The sequence below is a fragment of the Palaemon carinicauda genome, chromosome 6 (genome assembly GCF_036898095.1).
Source record: "Palaemon carinicauda isolate YSFRI2023 chromosome 6, ASM3689809v2, whole genome shotgun sequence".
NCBI classification, from domain to species: Eukaryota; Metazoa; Arthropoda; class Malacostraca; order Decapoda; family Palaemonidae; genus Palaemon; species Palaemon carinicauda.
In genome coordinates, this window is record NC_090730.1 from 95,981,265 (window position 1) to 96,004,167 (window position 22,903).

Sequence of the window (22,903 nt, forward strand, 5' to 3'; positions counted from 1 at the left end):
TTTCATTATTACGGTCCCTTTTTCATCGAATCTCCGGCTTCACTGGAGATAGCACAGACATTCAGTATTGGGGAATGTTATCGTACCGCTGAGGATCACGTTTTCACGATGACGGACCTTTGTCACTGGTTCTCTGGTACAAACAGAGATCAATCAGACGATCAGAATCGGGGTATGAACCCTTTTTCATGAATAATCACAATATCGTCGTTACGATCCTTTTCATCGAATCTCCGGCTTAACCGGATATCGTACAGGCGATCAGCATTGAGGTTAATATTAGATTTCCTCTTGTGTTCACGTTGTCACTATGACGGACCTTTGTTTGTACCGGGGATGGTTACCGGAGCTCCGGTACAGACGGAGATCACTCAGACCACGGGTGGCCAATCTTTTGTTTTACCTGTAAAGGAAAGGATTTAACATGAATACAAAAAATATATGAACGTAACTATGCCTATATTTATGCATATATTTAATTCTAACTATGTATAAATATGGATAAATATCCATACAACATCGTGTTCAAATAGAATTAAATTAATTATGCCTATATTTATGCATATTCAATCCTAACTATGTCTAAATATGGATAAATATCCATACAACATAGTGTTCAAATAGAAATAAATTAATTATGCCTATGTTTATGCATAGTCAATTCTAACTATGTCTAAATATGGATAAATATCCATACAACATAGTGTTCATATAGAAATAAATTTCCACCCAGTGGCGAATGCGCCAACAGTGTCACATTTCATGAATACAAGTGTCGCACTATACCCCAAAAGATAGTACATTAAATGATTTTTCTTTAAAATTGCTTTTTAAGAGTTATACAGCTGATCCCAGCCTGTGAATAGGATCGCTAACCAAAGTTCAAGGAACATCCAGACTTATGTCCCCTTTCTGTTACAGAAGGTTCGCCTGCAGGGTTCCCATCAGGATGATGATGAATCTCTCTGGCCTGCAAGAGAGGCTCTCCGCCCTTGGGTATCAAGGTTGGGAAGGAATGCTCCATCTAGAGGCCCCTATCTCCTCGGAGTGTCCTCTCTAAGGTTGGACGACGACCCCATGGACGGGCAGGTAGGTGGGGATGAGTTGAGCCTTCAGCTTTGCAATTACCTACGTCACCGACCTAGGACCCTTAAAGGATCCTGATGTTCATGTTACCCTGCATAAACCGTGACTGCTAGAAGCAACACGTTCTAGGGAAAACCAAGGGGCTATGCCGCAGCTCTAAGGTATGGTGGTGAGTCAGAGCCGTTCAGGAACTCGGATATAGGTGGTACCATAAATCTGGATGGCATAGACGTCCTCCCTCGGGGGGACCTAGATTTTACTCCCAGGTACTAGAATTCCCATTCAACGGATTCGTTCGATTGAAAGAGATTGCCTTGGTTAGGTTAGTCAAGGTACCGAAGGTAACGGTATTATTTCCTAAAGGGCAGGCCCGATCTGTCTGGACCAGGATGTTGTCAGCCTGGGGGGTACGATAATTCCAAGCTCTGCCCTTCCAGTTCGACCTACACGTTTGTTGGTCTGATCGGGTCAGTTGTGGGAAGTACGTTCTGTCTGAGACCTCTATCAGACAGGAATCGATAGTCGGTTACCCACTCGTCATCACAGCCTTCCTCTGGTTCGACGCCTTTGCATCTGAATCCCCATCATCAGGTGGTCTACCTCACTGATTCCCCAGGTACACAGCCCAACCCCGTTGGGATGTTTTGCCTGCATACAGCCCTAGATCCAAACCCTCGGGCCCCTTTCATGGACACCAGAGAGGAAGCTACAGGAGTAGAAGACAGTCCCGCCATCAAGGCGGACCTAGGAAAAAGGGGGCCCGGAGAAGGGAAGGACCTAGATTCACTCCCTCACAACGCGGTGGTCCCGGTAGGGGGAAGACTTTACCACTTTCGAGACCATTGGACCTTCGGTCTGTGGGATCATAGCATAATCTCTAACGGTTTGAGATGAAAATGGCCTCAATGTCCTCCTCCTCCGCCAGTGACCTTCTCCCAGAAATCCACTCCCATCTTGAAAGAGTACACCACAGGGTTACTCAAGAAAAAGCAATCAAACGGGATCGATCACTGAAGTTCCAAAGCCGCCTGTTCACATTTCCGAAGAAAGGCTTGTCGGCATTGAGAGTGGACCTGGACTTGTCAAGCTAAACTCTTTCATTCTCTGCGGCAAGTTCCGGATGTTGACTATCTCTCGGGTACGGACCTTACTTCCCCGTGGGACCGTCACCACCTCTGTCGATCTTACCGACGGCTATTAGCTTGCGCCTATAGCTCGAAACTTCTCTTCTTATCTGGGTTTCCGCCTAAGCAGGAAAGCCTTTGTGTTCAAGACATGCCCTTCGGCCTCAACATTGATCCCAGGATATTCACGAAACTGGGAGAGGCAGTGTTAGAACAACTCAGGAACCAGGAGATACAGATCATTGCTTATCTGGCCGGTTGGCTCATTTGGGCCCGGCCGGCCATAGAAGGCAACAGAGCTACGAAGGAATTACTTCGATTGCTCGACAACCTGTGATTTCGGGTCAATCTCCAAAAGTCTCGCTTGCGACCATCAGGCCACTTAGAATGGTTAGCCATTCAGTGGGACCTTTCGAAGCACATGTTGTCTCTCCCTTCCAAAAGTAAGAGGAATAGGTTCCAAGATCAAGAATTTTCTCAAACACAAACAGGTGTCCAAAGAGCCTAGAAAGTATCCTCGGCCTTTTCCAATTCACTTCAGTAACAGATCTCCTAATAAAAGCCAAACTCAAGACATCAATCGATTTTGGAGAAAGAGAGCTACAGTACCTATAAGAAGACAAGGTCTCGAAGATCCCCTCTGTCTGGGAAATGAGACTACGCCCATGGTCCGAACCGAAGAACCTCTCCAAAGCGGTTCCTCTACAATTCCCCCCTCCACAAGTGACATTCCATTCAGCCGTGTCTCTAAGTGAATGGGGGGATTACTCCGAACATCAGATGTTTCAGGTTCTTGGTCACTCGCCATGAAACAGTCCCATATCAATGTTCTCGAAGCCATGGCAGTGTTCTTGACCCTGAAGAGAGACTCTCCACCGAGGTCGACCCACATCAGAGTAGTGTCAGACAGCACAGACGCGGTACACTACGTCAACAGGGGATGATCCAAGTCACCCAACCTGAATCAGATCCTGGTCACTTTCTTCGCCTGGGCAACAGAAAAGAACTGGTCCCTGTCAGCACCTCACCTAGCGGGAGGCCAGGATGTGAGAGCGGACTCACTATTTAGGACGAGTCCCCTGGAGTCAGAATTTCATTCCGGTGGATACTCAGGCTCGTTCCAGGCATCCAGGCAGATCTATTCGCAACTCAGATCAATCACAAACTTCCTTGTTATGTGACCCCAACCCTGGACCCTCGGGCTTATGCCATGGACGCATTACCCCGGGATTGGAACCATTAGAAGGAGATTTCCCTATCTCCCTCAGTGAATCTTCTAAAAACTTTTACACCAACTACGCTCCTTCCGGGGCGCAGTGGCTTTAGTACCACCTCACTGCCCAAGAACAGTTGGTTTCCTCTCCTCCTCGAGTGGAAACTCCGTCCCATCCGGATCCCGTTCCTCAAACTGACCCGAGTATTCCAAACTCACTGTGTCAGATTACTCAAGGATGGCCAAAACTCTAACTTTGTAGACTACAGGAAGTTGGCAGCTCGTAGAGACGCGAACTTTGAACCGGAAAACGAATTCTTCATCGAATCAGACAAAAGGGACTCGACAATTCGCCAATATGATTCGGCCGTTAACCCCCAAAATAGGTGGTCCCCTTGGAAGGTTATTCCTCTTTTCCAAGATTCTTCTCTATGTCCGGTCACCACTCTCAGGGCCTTTTCAGCCAGGACTGCTACCCGATCGTCTGGCCCCTTGTTTATCAGAGAACAAGGAGGTACCATTTCCATACGTGGTATTAGGCAATAGATCCTATACTTCATTAAACAAGCCAATCCGGGATCATTTCCCCATGCTCATGATATCCGGTCAGTAGCTACCTCCATCAATTATTTCCAGAAGATGGACTTTGATGACCTTATAAAGTTCACGGGTTGGGAATCTCCTATGGTCTTCAAACGCCACTATCTAATGAACTTACAGGCTCTTAAATACCCAACAGTTGCAGCTGGGAGCCTTATCTCTCCCCAGTGATCTTTTGTTCTTCCTTTCATCCATCTCTTTTCTTCTCCCTCCTACCCGCCACTCGCACCACGACGCCGCTTCCTTGGTGGTTCGTTAGCCCTAAGTTTATTACATATTAGGTTATTATGATTGTAACTATTATTGATTACCGTTGTTATAGGGTTGGGATATTCTTAGCCATGTCAGTTTTGTTGCATGTTTCCTCTGATACTCGGAGGCTTCCCTGTTATCATGTTTGTTTAACCTTACTCCCACTAAGCCCTGTGGCTAGTTTATGTGTTATGCCCACTTACCTTAATTATTTATGATTTTCTTTACATGGTGTTGTTTCTCTCCCCTCATTAAATTAGTTATTATTGTTGGGCTTGGAAGGCATTCTCTGGTACATTTTCACCGGCCGCCACAGGTCGACCCAGAAAAGGGATTTTGACGAAGGAAAAATCTATTTCTGGGGAGAGACCTGTGGCGCCCGGTGAAACCCTTCCCCTTTATTTTACACGATCCCACCCTTTCCTTTCCAAGCCGTCATGGACATTACAGAAGGATGTTGTTCAGATGGCGCTCACGTCGTGGCGTGGTGGTGTGGCGCTGGTGGTTGGCTAGGGCCTTTGTATCGGCCCATCCCTTTGACGAAGGAATTAACTAAATGGAAGACAACCTGTGAATAGTGGTTTTCACGCGCCTTTGCTTTATACACGACACTCAAAAGGTGCTCGCGCGAGGGTAGTAACCTCAGCATTCCATGCTTTTATCTTTCTCTGGTATAATTGGAAGGTTTTATCAGAAAAGATATATAAGAAGGACTCTTTTCACCGGGCGCCACAGGTCTCTCCCCAGAAATAGATTTTTCCTTCGTCAAAATCCCTTTATAACAGTCTAGTGATCATGATGAAAAGAAAGAAAGTGAAGCAAAGAAAAGGAAGACCGAATCGAGTGAAAGTGATGAAAAGTAAAAATAAGAAAAGAAAAAATGTAAAAAAAAGATATAAAATTATAAAAATGAAAAAAGAAGAATTAGCTAAGTTAAGTTAAAGTTCACATAGTAGTGTAAGTTAGTGTAAGTTATCGTACACGTTATCGTACAAAGTCACCGTCCCTACCTCCTCGCTGATCTTCCGTCTCCTCTTGCGTAGAAGTCCCTACTCCTCCGCTGGCCTGTCGCTAAGGTAAAGTGTTACATTACAACCCGTTTTTTATTTATTATTTCATTATTATTATTCTTTTTTTAGTTTGTAATATGTATTTATTATACAGGTATTGTATTAGTATCATGTGTAATTATGTGTAGCCATTTATTAAGGATTTATCATGGGTTTTTAGGCTGAGGAACGAATTAAATAAATTACCATGTATTCTTATGGGAATATTTGCTCCAACATACGATCGTTTTAACATACGAAGCAGTTTCTGGAACGAATTAAGATCATATGTAGAGGTATCACTATAGTAAAAATGCGAATATGCTAGAGTTGTATACGGATGCGAGTGGGGTTAGTATGGGTGGTTGTTTGGTTCAAATGCAGAGAGTAAATGGAGAAGAGGAATTGAGAGTAATAGCGTATGTTAGTAAAGCATTTAATAAAGCTGAGCGGAAGTATTCGACAATTGACAGGGAATTGGCTGCAATACGATTTTGTGTGAAAGCATTGAAAGTATTTTTGTATGGTGTAAAATTTATTGTGCGTACTGACCATCAGCCCCTAGTGTATATGATTAGGAAAGAGTGTGTGAATGCAAGAGTTGCTAGGACAATAGAGGATTTGAATGAATTTGATTTTAGGTTAGAATATGTACCGGGAAGTAGAAATGTGATAGCAGATGCGATGTCGAGGATGCATGAGAGGATGGAAGATAAAGAGAGTAATCAGAATTCTGAAAGGTTGCGTGAAGGTTTAGTTGTGGAGCAGAGTTGTGAAGGGGAAGATATGATATATAAGTGTATCCTAATGGGTTTAAGCAAATTAATACAGGAGGTGTTAGATAGGGAAATTCCAGGTAGCGTAACTGAGCTTAAAAGAAGGGTGATGAATGAAGTATTTAAAGAAATTGTATATGAGGAGGAGAATAGTGTACTAGAAGGGGTATTATTATCAAAGATATTAATGGTGGTAAGTAAGTTGTATGGTGTAACTGTGTATATGTAATTTGGTTGGAATCGACTGATGGAATATAGGGTATATAAAGAGAATGATAGGGAATATATTTTGAGGATTCAATGTAATGAGGAATGTTGCAAATTGTTGAGTGAGAAGGATAATGGTGCAAGTGACCTTAATCCAAGATGTGGGGTTATGGAGGACAGTGAATATGATGATGAACATATTGGCGAAGGGAATGACAGAATTGAAAGGAGAGTAATTGTATGCATGCATGGTTATTTCAAGTATTATTAATAGAATATGGCCTGATCATAGTTACCCAAGTGTTTGGGAACTAGCCATTATTTTAGCCTTTTTAAAACCGGGTAAGGATAAGTTTTTAGCAGCAATCTGTAGACCTATTGCATTGACATCTTGCTTATGTAAGATTATGGAGAAGATGGTCAATGTAAGACTGATGTGGTACCTTGAAAAGAAAGGTATTTTATCGCCTATCCAGTGTGGATTCAGGAAAATGCACTCAAGGACTGATGTGTTGATACGACTTGATTCCTCTATTTGTGAAGTCTTTGCTTCCAAACAGTACCATGTGACAGTCTTTTTTTTACCTTGAAAAGGCATATGATACTGCATGTAGATATGGTATTCTTAAAACCATTCATGAAGTTGGATTAAGAGGAGAGCTACCACTATTTATTTAGTCATTTCTTTCACATAGAGTTTTTCAAGTGAGATTGGGGGAAACTCTATCAGAGAGTAAATGTCAGGAAGGAAGAGTTCTCCAGGGTAGGGTGCTGAGTGTGACCCTATTTGCACTAGCAATTAATGAGATATCCTCAGTCATTTCCCAAGATATCCTCTCAACACTTTGTGGATGATCTCTCCATATCAGTTGCTGGAGCTGGAATGGCAATGGTTGAGAGAAAACTACAACTCGCTATTGATAAAATTATTCAGTGGGGGACTGATATGAATGGGTTAAAGTTTTCAACAAGCAAAACTACTATTGTCCATTTCTGTCATATCCAAGGAGTACATCCAGACCTGGATATATATATGTAGGGGAAGCTAAATATTTAGGATGGATTTTTTATTGTAGGTTGACCTGGGTCCGACGCTTAAAGGCGTTAAAAGCTAAATTTCTTGAGGCCCTGAATTTTTAAAAAGTATTGTCCCATACATCATGGGGGCAGACCGTAAAACTATTTTAGATTAATACAAGGCCTAAATTTTTTCCAAAATTAGTTATGGGTGTGAATTATACTCCTCAGCCACCCCAAGCTGGTTAAAGATGTATGATTCAATACATCATGCTGGTATTAAATTGTCCATAGGAGCGTTTAAAACCTTACCCATCCCAAGTCTCCTTGTTGATGCTGGAGAGTTACCTCTAGACCGTTACTGAATGTCTTTCATTATTCGATGTTGGTTTAGGTTACAAAGACTCCCGAACTCTTTAGCCTTTCAGACTGTAAGCCTTGTAAGGCACTCAACATACTTTGAGTTGCACCCTAAATCTCCTCAACATTATCCCCCTAGATGCTGAAGCCTTGATGAGGATGAGGAGCTTAGGAATTAGCAACTGGGCTCTAATGAATAGTGGGAACTACTTTCCCATTGGACCTCGGTGCTCAACTGTTGATCCAACTAAATCAGTCAGCCATTTCTCTTTTCCTTTTGGTTATTTCTTTTTTTCTTCCATCTCTTTCTTTTGGTCTTAAACTTGTTGACAACTTTGGCTTGTTTGATTATATTTTGGCTGCTGCTTTGGATTTGGCACAGTGTGGGATGGATGGCATTCCATCTCAACCTGTGCCAATTTAGATGCCATCACCCTCTGGCAGACCCCATTAGGTGCAGACCAAGTCTGTTAAGAGTCGGGCTCCAGTGATCCGGTTTTAAGTCACCCATATTTGCGGGTAATGGGTGAAGCAAGGCATTAGAGTTTCCGGTGGGAGGGGCTAACTTCCCCCGCTAACCAGTGTACGCCCACCTTAAGAGAGGCAGCCCCTCTCTAATAGAGGACTGGTCCCCGCTGAAGCCTCTTCTCGTGTTGGGCCACATGGGATAGGAGGACTGACATCCTCTGATAAGCGGTGGATAACCCGGCTTGCTCTTTCGAAAAAATCCAACCCCTCTGTTGACAACCTGGAAACTCTAAAGGACCATTCTACTAATGCTTAAAAACAAAGTAATTTGAGTGAAAGGGAAAATTTGCGAATCCTTCATGTCACACAGATTCCCATAGAAACCAATTATGATGTGCTGTATAAATCATTTCAATGTTATGGTCACATCAGGGAAATTAGAATGAGGCTTGAAGGTAACAAATGGGATTCATGGATATCCTTTGGTAACCATTTTGCAATGGTGCTCTTTGCGATCGGCTACCTAAAGATCTAGATGTATACAAACCTGCAGATTGGATTGATAAAGGTATAGAGGTAGTAGTACCCTCCCAGAGAAAGCCAAAACCACCAAAGAGGCTTGTTACTTAGTCAAAAGGGAGTACTGGAAATTATTTTTAAATATGTAAATTTCTTCAAAAGAAAGTAGGTACCATCGCAACAGGAGATATATCTCTGTTTGGAAAGAACAGTTTCCTCATAAGTAACAAATCAGAAACTCAATCTGTTATACTTTGCAATTTAAATACAGAGAATGATGACATAAAGCTGGATGTGAAATCCCATCTAAACTTTAGTTATGGAAGGGGAGTAGTTTTTAATAGAGACTTATGAGTTTACAGAAGAGGAGATATTGGCCATGTGTCCTTTAACTGTGTGCATAGAGTCCCTGGAACGTCAATGATTATCCTGACTTTCCAGGATGCTGATGTGCCTCTCCACATTTACATAGAAAATGAACGGATTAAAGTTCAAACTGTTAAGCAGAAGGTGCTGGAATGTTTTAATTGCTTTAGATATGGGCATCCATCTAAAGTTTGCAAGAATAATAAAATGTGTAGTACTTGCTCCAATGTTTACCATGGAGAATGTACACTAGAGGCCAATTGAATAAACTGCCATTTGAATAATAAATCTGATTGGAGCTGCCAGCAATATAAGTTGGAAGAGGCTGCTCTCAATAAATCCAGTGTTGAACACTCAAGTGTGGGTCATGCCAAGAGACTATTGAGTAAGTCAACAAGTTATGCAAAGGTATTGAAATCAGGAGGAAAAATGAGGCAGGAGACATCCAACCCACCTAATACGGCTTCTATTCCCCAGAAAAGAAATTCGCCATCTTCTGATAAAATTCTAGAGAATAGGGCAAGAATACCACCTAAGGCTTCGCTCACCTCTATCAAACCTTTGTCCCCCACTACAAAGGATAATAGTAACCTCTCTCAGGCTATATCTTTGCCTGATTTGATAGACGTTCCACATAAAACAGAGTTATCAGGTGCACCTGTAGGGGGGAAAACACCAAAACCTAACAAATCACCACCTGTCAATAGGAAAAGAGAGAGACCTCCATCTCTCTCACCCCCATCCATTAAAAACACCAAAGTTATGACATGAAATAGATATGATGTTTTGCTTGTTGATATTTCAGATCCACTGGAAAACTTCTTGAATCAATCAAAAATTCAAGTTGAGGTCCACCATCCCCAACAAGAATTAGGTAAAAAGAACACTGAAATGGCTAATATAAAACCTAACTTATCAAGACCCACATTTAAGAAACCTACAAAAAATATTGTCAAATCAAAAACTGTCAATGGGAAGACCTCATCAAAGATGTCTTCCAGAAAGTAATACATAGTTTTCTCCACCATTTTGCAATGGAATTGTCAGGGTTTAAGGGCAAAATATGAATAACTTGAGCTCTTAATTCACGAGCATTCCCCCATAATTGTATGTCTACAAAAAAGCAAGCTTGATGCTAATGCCCCTTGTCCTCGCAAATATTTTAGCTATAGGACACCATATGATCACCGAGTAGGGAGCCATGGTAGAAGCCTTTTATAAGTTCGTCAAGATGTTCCACAAATACCCTTATCTATTCGTGCACCTCTGAAGGCAGTGGTTGTATAGATTGGTATAGGGAGAAAATATACAATCTGCTCTCTGTACTTTACTCAAATGATAACATATTGTATGATAATTTAGTAGAGGTGATTACACAGCTCCCTCAACCTTTTCTTTTACTGGGAGATTTGAATGGTAGACATCCTTTGGGGGGGGGGGGGTGATGTTTTTAGCAAACACCAGGGACAATATTATATCATCAACTGTGGAAAACGAGGATGTCGGACTCCTTAATACAGGAGAGCCCACACACTTACATGTTCAGACGGGTACCTTGTCATGCATCGACCTTTCAATTGCAAGCTCTAACTGCCTCCTTGATTGCGATTGGAGGACATTGAATGATTGGCATACTAGTGATCATGCACCAATCAATATAAAGACCAACAAGGATCCACCTTTACACAGATCTCCACGATGGAATCTTGATAAGGCGGACTGGGATAGATTTTGTAAGCTAAGTGAAATTGAAGGAAATACAGAAAAGTTTGAAAATATTAATGGTGCCATAGACTTACTGAATGGAACCTTTCATACAGCAGGAGTTAATTCAATTCCCAAAACAAAAGGGTTATTGAAACGACGACCAGTCCCCTGGTGGTCTTAAGAACTAACTGCCCTGCACAGAGCACCAAGAAGGTCTTTAACTCGACTGCGCAGACACCACACATAGGGCAATTTGATTACATACAAGAAATGTAGAGCACAGTTCTGTCGTGCCATGAAGGAAGCTAGGCGCCAGTCATGGGTGTCTTTTGTTTCCTCCATTAACAGTAGAACACCACCATCTGCTGTGTGGAGGAAAATAAAAAAGATTGCCAGCAAATTTACCCCAAACCCAACACCAGTGTTGAAGGTGAACGGTCAGTATGTGACTGAAGCAAATGATGTCAGCAATGCCCTGGCTGAAAATTTTTCAAATCTATCCAGCAACTGTAAAGGAGCTCCTGGTCACCAGTATAGGAGCAATTGGGAAAAGAAAATTTTAAATTTTTTAACAGGAAGGGAAGAGTCATATAATTCTCATTTTACTGAAAGAGAATTTGATTCCGCTCTTACTAATTGTAACAATACAGCCCCTGGACCCGATGTACATTTTAATACAAAGTTATTTATTTTAAGCATTATTAATAGAATATGGCATGATCATAGTTATCCAAGTGTTTGGGAACTAGCCATTATTTTAGGCTTTTTTAAAACCGGTAAGGACAAGTTTTTAGTAGCAAATTACCGACCTATTGCATTGACATCTTATTTATGTAAAATCATGGAGAAGATGGTCAATGCAAGACTGATTTGGTACCTTGAAAAGAAGGGTATTTTATCACAGATTCAATGTGGATTCAGAAAAATGCACTCAACGACTGATGTGTTGATACGACTTGAGTCCTCTGTTTGTGAAGCGTTTTCTTTCAAACAGCACCATGTTACAGTCTTTTTTTACCTTTAAAAGGCATATGATACCACATGGAGATATGGTATACTTAAAACAATTCATGAATTAGGACTAAAAGGAGAACTACCACTATTTATTCAGTCATTTCTTTCACGTAGAGTTTTTCAAGTGAGAGTGGGGGAAACTCTATCAGAGAGTAAATGCCAGGAAGAAGTCGTTCCTCAGGGGAGTTTGCTGAGTGTAACCCTGTTTGCACTAGCAGTTAATGGGTTATCCTCAGTAATTCCCCGTGATGTTCTCTCAACATTATTTTTGGATGATCTCTCAATATCATTTGCTGGAGCTAGAATGGCAATAGTTGAGAGAAAAATACAACTCACTATTGACAAAGTTATCCAGTGGGCCGATATAAATGGATTTAAGTTCTCGACAAGTAAAACTACTATTGTCCATTTCTGTCGTATCCGGGGAGTACATCCAGATCCTGATATATACATTAAACGTCAAGGTATCCCATGTGTAAGTGAAGCTAAATTTTTAGGTTTGATATTTGATTGTAGGCTTATGTGGGTGTCTCACTTGAAAGCGTTAAAAGACAAATGTCTTGAGGCTCTGAATCTTTTAAAAGTATTGTCCCATACATCATGGGGGTTAGACCGCAATACTATTTTAAAATTATACAAGGCCTTGATTTTTTCCAAAATTAGTTAGGGATGTTAAATATACTCTTCAGCCACCCCAAGCCGATTAAAGATGTTGGATTCAATACATCATGCTGGTATTAGATTGTCCACTGGAGCGTTTAGAACTTCGCCTATTACAAGTCTCCTTGTTGATGTTGGAGAATTACCTCTAGACCTTTCCTGAAAGTCTTTTATTGTTCAGTATTGGTTTAGGTTGCAAAGACTCCCTAACTCTTTAGCCTTTCAGACTGCAAGCCTTGTAAGACACACATCATACTTTGAGTTGTACCCTAAATCTCCTCAACCTTATGGCTTTCGGGTGAAACAATTATTAAACAGTCTGAATATAATTAGAAGTAAGGTGTTTTCATTTAAGGTATCATCAATGCCTCCATGGAAATTTATTGGAGTTAAGAAGAATATGACTGACTGAGAGTCCAGTTCTCTTTTTATGGAACATTTTGCAGAACATAGGGGATCGAGTTTTATATATACCGATGGCTTCGCAGCTGATGCTGGCGTTGGATTTGGAGTACATTGTAATGATTTTAATTGTAGAGGTGCACTTCCTCTAACAGCTTCCATATTTACTGCCGAACTGTATGGCATACTAAGCGCTATTGAGAAAATAGCGTTGGAGAGGGAGGGTAATTTTACCAGTTTTAGTGATGCAAGGAGTGTTCTTCAAGCTTTAGAAGTTTTTAATTCTAGTAACCCTCTAGTTTTAAAGATTTTAGAATGGCTTTTTATTATTGGTCGGAAAGGTACAATGGTTCAATTTTGTTGGGTTCCAGCACATGTAGGAGTGTCTGGGAATGAGAAGGCAGATTTACTGGCGAAGAATGCTGCATCCGAGTTGCTACCAAGAAGGTATTATATTCCCTTTAATGATTTCCTACCCAACATCAGGAAATTGTTTTGCAATACTTAGCAACAGCACTGGGATGGTCTAGATGGTAATAAGATGAGAGAGGTAACAATTGTCATATCTCCTTGGAGATATAACACGATGCCCCAAAAGTGGGAGACGTCTCCTCTTCGTCTCCACATTGGTCACACACGGTTGACACACGAGTTTTTCCTGAAGGGCTAACACCAACCGTATTGCGACGACTGTTTGGTACCTCTAACAGTGAGGCATTTGTTAATCGAATGCCCCAATTATAATAACTTGAGAAATAGATATCCGTTTGAGGCTCAAGGTGAGGATGGCCGGTTCATCCTGGCCAAGATCCTTGGACATGATGTGTCGTACAATGCTAGTGGCATTTTTAAATTGGTATCAGAAGCAGGTCATCCTAATGTTATTTAACTTTTATAACATATTTACTTCTAGTGGCATTTTTAAATTTATATCAGAAACAGGTCTTCTTAATGCTATTTAACTTTTATAACATGTTTACTTTTCCCGTTTTATTTGAATTTTCTTTTAATCTTTATTTATAATAAATGATTTCGGCATCAATGACCTTCGATGTCAGGATGCCAGAAAACTTCAAATCAATCAATTAATCAATTCTCAACCTTATGGCTTTCGGGTGAAACAATTATTAAACAGTCTTGATATAATTAGAGCAAGGTGCTTCCATTTAATATATCATCAACCCCTCCATGGAAATTACCAGAGATACTGTATATTTTTGTAAATATTTTATTGGTATTAAAAAAAATATGACTGAATTAGAAACCAGGTCTCTTTTAGTGGAACATTTAAGGAACATAGGGAATCAACTTTTATATATACTGCTGGCTCAAATCTGATGCTGGCATTTGATTTGGAGTATATAGTAGTTCTTTTAACTGTAGAGGTGGACTTCCTCTAATATCTTCCATATCTACTGCTCAATTATATGGCATACTAACTGCTATTGTGCTATTGAGAAAATAGTAATAAAAGAGGAGGGCAATTTTACCATTTATATTGATTCAAGAAGTGTCCTTCAAGCTTTAAAAGGTTTTAATTCTAGTAACCCTTTAGTTTTAAAGATTTTAGATTAGCTTCTAATTATTGGCCTAAAAGGTATAACAGTTTGATTTTGCTGAGTTCCGGCACATGAGGTGTGTGTGGAAAGGAAGAGGCAGATTCACTGGCAAGGAGTGCTGCAGCCGAGTTGCTACCAAGAAGGTGTCCCATTTTCCGTTATGATTTTTTACCAGCAATTAAGAATATTGGCAACAGCATTTGGATAGTCTAACCGAAAATAAGATGAGAGAAATTGCGATTGTTATATCCCCTTGGTGGTATAATGGGATGCCCCCAAAAATGAGAGACTACTCTTTGTCGTCTCTGCATTGGTCACACTCGGATGACACGAGTTTCTGCTGGCAGGCCAACACCAACCATATTGCGAGGACTGTTTGATACCCTTGACAGTGAGGCATTTATTGACTAAATGACCCACTTATAGAACAGAAAGAAATAGATATCTGTTTGAGCCTCAGGGTGAAAATGACAGGTTCATCCTTGCAAAGATCCTTGGACAGGATGATTTGTCATACAATGCTAGTGGCATTTTTAAATTTGTATCAGAAGCAGGTCTTCTTAATGCTATTTAACTTTTATAACATATTTACTTTTCTGGTTTTGATTGAATATTATTTTAAACTTTATTCATAATGAACAAAATCTGCGTCGGTGACCTACGATGTCAGGATGCCAGAGAACTTCAAATCACTCGCTCACTCACCTTAATTCTGCACTTTGGTGTAGATGCTTAAACCAGATGGCTCAGTCACTCACTGTCCAAAGGAAAAGTCAACCCTTTTGTCTGATGTATTTGACAGTAAACAGAGTAATGAGAAACTCAAACTTCCTCATCCCTGTTTTCCTGAGGCTAAACTAACCAGTTTAGGTTTTTGATCCCTTGAAATTAAAGCTCTGTTGATGGACCTTGATGCTTATGGAGGTATAGACCCAAATGGTATTTTTACTTTGTTTTTTATAAAGACAGCAGATTTCTTAGCTCCAAAGTTATCTGTTATTTTGTGCAAGTTAGGAAGAAGGGTAGCTTTTAGCACTTGTTGGAGAATTGGTAATGTTACTCCACTATGTAAATGTGTTTGTGGTAGCTCAAGTCCAACTGATTACCGCCCAATTTCCATACGTCCTATATTATCTAAAGTTTTTGAATGCTTTTTGGCAAAACATCTTAATAGGTTTGCTGAAGGTAATCATCTGTTCCCTAGTTTGCAATTTGGTTTTCATAAACACTAAGGAGCATGTGATCCTCATCTTACAATCTCCAATGCTGTACAGAAACCCCTTGATTGTGGTCAGGAAGTTCGTATGATTGGCCTTTATTTTAGTGCTGCCTTTGACCGTGTTAATCATGAAGCCCTTGTTTTCAAACTCAAACAGTTGGGAGTGGGTGTGTCGTTTCTTAGCATTATTATTGAATTTTTTAGTAATAGATCTCTAAGAGTTGTGTTGATGGGCATCATAGTGAGTATAGGTATGTGATATCTGTTGTTCCACAGGGTAGTATATTTGGCCCATTACTTTTCATACTATATACACATGACATGTGTTTTGGCCTAGAAAACAAGCTTGTTGCATATGCAGATGATGCTTCTCTCTTTCGATCAATTCTATCTAGGGTTGCTGAATCCCTTAATAGAGATCTATCTAAAATTAGTGCATGGTGCAAATTATGGAGGTATGAAGTTGAATCCTAACAAAACTCAAAGTATGATTGTAAGTAGGTCAAGGACAGTGGCTCCTAAACATCCGGATCTCAGCATTGATAATGTTTCTTTAACTTGTATGACTCTTTTGAAAATTTTAGGTGTGGTTCTTGACACCAAATTTACTTTTGAGAAATACATTAGGTCTGTGTCTTCTTCAATTGCACAAAAGATTAGCTTATTGAGAAAGTCTTTAAGAATTTCCATGATCAATGTATTCTGAAGAAGTCTTTTAATTCTTTCATTCTACCTTGTTTCCTGTATTGTTCTCTCCTGTCTGGTCTTCAGCTGCCGATTCTCATCTTAATTTGTTGAACAGGAACTTATGGTCTATTAAATTTCTTATTCCTGATCTATATATTAATCTTTGGCACCATCGTTCAATTAGTTCATTATGCATGTTGCATAAGATTTTTCATAATTCTGACCATCCTTTACGTTCAGATGTCCTTGGACAGTTCTATCTTGTTCGTAATACTAGGCATGCAGTTAATTCTAATAGTCAGGCCTTCTCCATCATGAGGCTGGCTCAATACTACACAGTACTCTTAGAAGTTTTATTCAAGCTGTGCCCAAGTTGTGGAATGATCTTCTTAATGGGGTAGTTGAATCAGTAAAACTTGAAAAGTTCAGACTTGCAGCAAATGTTTTAATGTTCAAAAGGCCGACTTAAGTCTTTTTTTTATTCTATATATTAATTATCTGTTTTAATGTTGTTAATGTTTTTTTAAACACTTTTATTTTCATTTTTTTCATCACTTCTGATATCGTTTATTTATTTCCTTCCCTCACTGGGGTATTTTACCCTGTTGGAGCCCTTGGGCATATAGCATCCTGTTTGCCAACTTGGGTTTTAGATTGGCTAGTAGTAGTAGTAGTAGTAGTAGTAGTAGTAGTAGTAGTAGTAGTAGTAGTAGTAACAACAACAACAACAACAACAACATCATCCTCGCCAAGATTCTTGCATAAGACGTTTATGATGCCAGTGGCATTTTCAAGTGCGTATTGGAAGCTGGCCTTCTTACTTGATTTTCGATATATTAAATTTTACATGTTTAATTGTTAAGCTATTTATTAATTTTTTATCCTAAGTTATTGTTTATTAAGCATACTCCAGTCTGCATCAATGACCATTGATGATATGATGCCAGATAATTACCAAATCTCTCTCTCTCTCTCTCTCTCTCTCTCTCTCTCTCTCTCTCTCTCTCTCTCTCTCTCTCTCTCATATACATTACAGTACATGGTTTTATAAGTATAAATCTTTAATGTATTCATACTACCAATGGTAATACTGATGCATGTATTGTATATTCTATATAAAGATATCTGAGTTTTTAAAAGATTTGGTAATATATAGGGTTGATAAGATATAAAAAAGTTCTTTTATTAAAAACTGTCTGGTCCTAGTGCTGCTAGATGGTAGAGAATTTGTTGTAAAACAGTATATCTAATATTCATTTTTGAAAAAAATATAAGTCTAACTTTATGTACAGTATATTTATTTATTTATGAAACTTCTATGATTACGTGTGATACAGAATATAAAAAATACATTCAGCCAAATTTGTCTTCAGAATTTATTTGGGCCAGCTCTGTAGGAGTCAAATTTGACTCATGGGCTGGTAAATCTCCATCCCCTTAATAACAATAAACAATCTACAAAAAAATATGTTCGTATGCTCTGCTCTTTAACTCGGAAACCATTGTAACTTCAAAAGGTTATTAACCGACTATGTCATTAAGTGACGAGCACAAAAAAAGGAAGGTTTCATTGTTTGCAACTATCAAATAATGTAAAGTATTGTTTTTGTTAGTCTATACAGTGATTCATTACTCTTTTCCTGACATAACAATGAAAGTAGGAGTAAATGAAAATTAATTTGTTTGTGAAAATTACTGTGTATTTTATATTAATTTTCATTTTGTTATATACGTTTAATTTTTTGGTACCAGGTTGATTGTGATGTTCAGACTACAGAAGAAACATCAGTGTTTGAAGAGCTGCCTTTAAAAACTTCTGAAGACATGCCAGTATTTGAAGAATCGCCTTTGATTAATAATTTTCACCCAGAACCAACATTGAAATCTCAAGTAAAGACTGTTCGTATCAAGCTCCCTCCTACATGTTTACACACAAGCCAGGAAGTGGAAGAATCTAATATTGTTGGCACAGGGAAAGCAGATCATGAGACTTTAGATAATGAATCTAACATAGATATTGACCAAGATATTGATGATGCACTAGATGAAGGGTATGGTTGTGCTTTTAAGTAACAGGTTACCATGTTCTTTACTGTATTACTGTACTTATATGTTGAACGATTTAGTAAAGATAAGGAAGTGGTTTTGCAGTATTTTATATGTATTTTTTTATATATTTATCCTTTTCAGATACATGGGTATGGAATGTACGCTTGAGCGAGGTTTCTCCCTAAATGAATCTTCTATTGCTCGGGATTTACGAATAGAACGTTACAGGGAAGTTGCAGTTGAATACAAGAAGTGTTCTGATATGTCTCGATATCGGCAAGCCCTTAAACACTTCATTCCTTTCAGGAAGCCTTCAAAGTATGTACTGTATACTGTATAGAGTACTATAAGATGTCTTTTTTGGGCTCAGCCATGTCGTCTTGATGGAAGGTTCCTTTAGGCAGCTTTCTAAGGGATATTTGGCTACAGTGATACTCCCAGAGAATTGAACACAGGTCTCCAGAATTCTAACTCTTGGCACGAGTATCCTTAATATAACTCTTAAGGATATCGCATAATATCAGGGGACGTATTTCTTGATACGACACACAGCAATCTTCACCCCGAATAGAGTTTTTGCTTTGAGGGGGAAGAGTGGCGAAATTGAAGGGGAGCCGTTATCTACTGTAGGTTACCCGGTGTATCCCCTCCCGGTACCACTCCGGCGAACTATTCCTTTTGTAGTAGCGAGTTAAGCACGGTGTTTCTCCCGCTTGCTCTCGGTGTTGTTACTATTATAAAGGACTATTATAATGCAATCTCCAGCATCTTCATCCTCTGGAAAGTTGAGTATTTAATCTTTTCTGTGCATAATTTTTGGCTCCCTTCTCACAGTCAAATTAGCATAATTTACATGTGTTTAGTGGAGCAGAGCCAGCACCCTAGGCGGCCATTTTGGACCACTGTCGTACGCCATAAATGCTTTATTTAGTTAGTAGTACGACATTCCCGGTATTTAGCTATAATGAAATTCTAGCTATTTAGGCAAATTATACCAGTGAAGATAAGATTTACACATGTAATATTTCCTCTTCTGATTAAACGTTTCGATCGTATACGTTAGGGCCTTGGTGGTATTAGCGTAGCCGAGATCCTGACTCGAGGTCATTTTAGTATACTTTAGGAACATTATCCCCGTTTATCCTCTCATATTGTTTTATTAATTCAATCGGAGATAGTATATCTCCTAGAATTACTATCATAATTCGATACTTGTCTCTTTTTAGAGAAATGAGGATAAACCTTTCCCCCTGAGTGCCGCCACCAGGTGGCAACCCTATCTTTCGTCTTGCCATAGAGTAGTGTACTCTGGCTTGACTGAGATAGTGTTTCTGTCCATCCTCTTTGCCGGTGAGTATCCCGGCTTTGAAATACGACAGTAACTCGGTATTCAGTCTTGTTGCCGGCAACACTACCATTGGGAGATTAGCCATTCCCCTGCCGGTTACGCCGTTGCCGGCATAGGAAGCCCGGTTTCCCTAGTCCACAACTGAAAGTGGTAGTACAATCGCCGCCATCTTTCTCCTTTGTAGACTAGAATACATGTCTTATATCCGGCAGTGTCTTAGGCTAAGGAATCGTTATTCCTCTGCCGACCAAGACAGCACCGGCAATGATTTGCAGCCGAAAGCAGGAGGCATACCTGCCGCCTTCTTTCTATGCAAAATATAAGACCCTTTCCCTTCCCCCTTCTGTCCGTTACGACCCCTGTGGACGGTATTCTATAATCACCCCGCTTGCCGGGCTGATTACGATGCCGGCCGGGCTCCTACAAGGCAGTTAGATTGCCGCTTCTACCTTCCCTCTAACGGAAGCAAGGCTCCGGGAAAGGTTGTGCCGGTCATGACGGCTGCCAGTGGGAGACCCATTACAACTTTGAGTATTCTTCAGTCCTCCCTTGGACTGCCATCCACAAACCCTGTAACCGGCAGTGCAGCCGGCAACAGATATTGTGGCTGGATGGAATCTCAAATTAATACATTCTCTCCCCTTCCATTTGAATCCTCATTCTGGAAAGAAGGCAGCAGAGACAGTAGTCCCTACAACCCTAATTATTGTATTAAACTATAATAATACGGTAGTCCTTCTCTCCATTCTCTCTCTCTCTGTGTCGGCTAGTGCCGCCAGGTACTAGCCTAGCCTGGTTGTATACCGACAGAAATACAGTATAAGATTATACAGTAGCCAGTATTCCTGCAGTATAGCATATACAGCAGTTAGAAAACTACAGTATATAACATACAGTAGTATGATTTTCCAACATAATCTGTGTATCCTTTCACAGTCCATTGTTGAGACCGCTAAGTAAATGTTGAAGTGAAGCATTCCTTCAACATTCTGATGTATCTTAGATCATCGGAACGCATAATTTTACCCTACAGTATTAATATTTCACTTGTAGGGAGTTAGTGTTAGTATACACTGACTTCAGCTCTAAGTACTAGAGCTATTCCACCCTATATTTCCCTAATAAGGAAATTTAAAATATTAATATTGGGGAGGTCACAGCAATTGCCTGGACAGGAAACACAGATATGTGTCTTTCCTATTTCCTTATTTAGCTTACTATCCTAAGCTATAATTATAATAGTAATGATTACTATTTAACCCTTTCACCCCCAAAGGACGTACTGGTACGTTTCACAAAAGTTTTACCCCCATGGACGTACCGGTACGTCCTTGCAAAAAAATGCTATACAAATTTTTTTTTTCATATTTTTGATAATTTTTTTTTTTAGAAAATTCAGGCATTTTCCAAGAGAATGAGACCAACCTGACCTCTCTATGACAAAAATTAAGCCTGTAAAAGCAATTTAAAAAAATATATACTGCAAAATGTGCTGGGAAAAAAAAAACCCCCTGGGGGTTAAGGGTTGGAAATTTCCAAATAGCCTGGGGGTAAAAGGGTTAATACATGTGAATATATTTATCAGTATGATAAATTACCCCATACTCATTTCACTCTTTCCTTCCTTACAGGAGGAGAGCAAGGTGAAGTGTGCAGTCCTGTTCTGCAACCACAAAAGTAGGGCCTTTTGTGGCCACAAGATGTGCAGGTCTCATGCCCTTGCTGCATCGTATTTGGATCCCTGAGGTACTGAAACCCGTATTTTTAGCATATATTATATCAATAATATAAACAACCTAGTACTCATTCACCCTTTTCTCCCTTACAGGAGGAGCCGATGGCGAAGTGTACATTGGTGGTCTGCAACCACAAGAGTAAGAACTTTTGTGGGCATACGACGTACAGATCTTATGCCCCTGCTGCATCGTATCTGGATCCCTGAGGTTCTGGGACCCGAAAGGTCACTCCAATTGCTTGACCTTGCTGACCGACGGCTTTGTAAAAGATATCCCTAACACTACGAAGTCAAGGGATACAGCAAGGGGAACCCAACAAAGGTGAGTATGAGGCTTCCAGAAGAACTTTCAGGGACCTTACCTACCTAACAAATCTTTGAAGTGCCTAGTGTTCCCTAAGGCTCAATCGAATACGTTTGTTCCTCAGGCACAGGTCCAGCCTCCCTCTATCCAACGGACGGTGGACATGGATATCAACAGGCACTGCAAGGCTTGGACATCTGTAATGTATGTAAAATTACATATTTAAATCCATGACCTAAGAGGTCAATATGGAAGTTAAGAGCGAGTGTGAGAAATGCCATAGTCAGTCCTAACCAGGATGCGAAACTCAAGACACTGCTATTCAAATGCAATGTAACATTTTTCATGAAGAGTAAACACAACCAAGCCGTGAAAAAGAGTTGTCTCTTGAACGGATGTAAGTACCTTCCGGTATTAATGTTGTGTTTACAATAAATCATTAAGTGCTGAGATAACTAATTAGACTTTCACATCAATATGAATATTTTAGTCACTTTCTGGTCAAGATGTCATACGGAATGGTCATCCGACCAAACCATCTATACTCCTGTGATGGAGATGTTAATAACTGTTTTTAAAGAAATAAACTGTTTTAAAGTTAACTTACTTAAACTTATTCAGAAGAAGAAGTAACCTACCAAGTCTAACATTACACCACATTGAAGAGGCATTTGACTAGAAACCTAATGTGTGTTTATAACAGTACCACGCTAACAATTGGTGGCACCGAATAAAACTCTAAGAACCAGAGAAAGATCTTCAAGAACCAACGTTCAACATAAATCAACTTTAGTATCATGAGAATCTACAATTTTGACGAAGTATCTACGTCCACCGAAGAAATGAAAATATTGAATACCAACAAATAAATGTTATACAAACTGAGGAACTGGATCTTCAATCAACATCCTAAGAAAACCAAGGACTGACATTCAACGTTTACTAAACATTCGAGAATCATATCCAGGAAGCACTACATTCAACGGAAATCGGACCGAAAACATTCACCCAAACATCAATAAGAAGAAACTAACCAGTGAGAGAGAGAGGAAATGAAGACATCACCTTTCGCCCATATAAACCGAAGCTAAGTACATTTCTTTATTCATTTCAGTTTTAGACAGTGAAGTGTAGTTATCACGAGTCAATCGTCCATTATTGCTGGGGTGAGTTGTTTGTTAA

General features: G+C 39.8%; 1 protein-coding gene across 3 annotated transcripts in view; it reads left to right on the top strand.

Moving 5' to 3' along the window:
- LOC137642147 (ATP-binding cassette sub-family C member 5-like) overlaps window positions 1-22,903 on the top strand; it is a 399,142-nt gene that overhangs the window by 110,563 nt on the left and 265,676 nt on the right. For all 3 annotated transcript variants that reach the window (XM_068374687.1, XM_068374685.1, XM_068374686.1), the window contains exons 3-4: window positions 18,038-18,336; window positions 18,476-18,652. In XM_068374687.1, coding sequence (XP_068230788.1) covers window positions 18,038-18,336; window positions 18,476-18,652 — 476 coding nt within the window. The remainder of the gene's footprint in view (window positions 1-18,037; window positions 18,337-18,475; window positions 18,653-22,903) is intronic.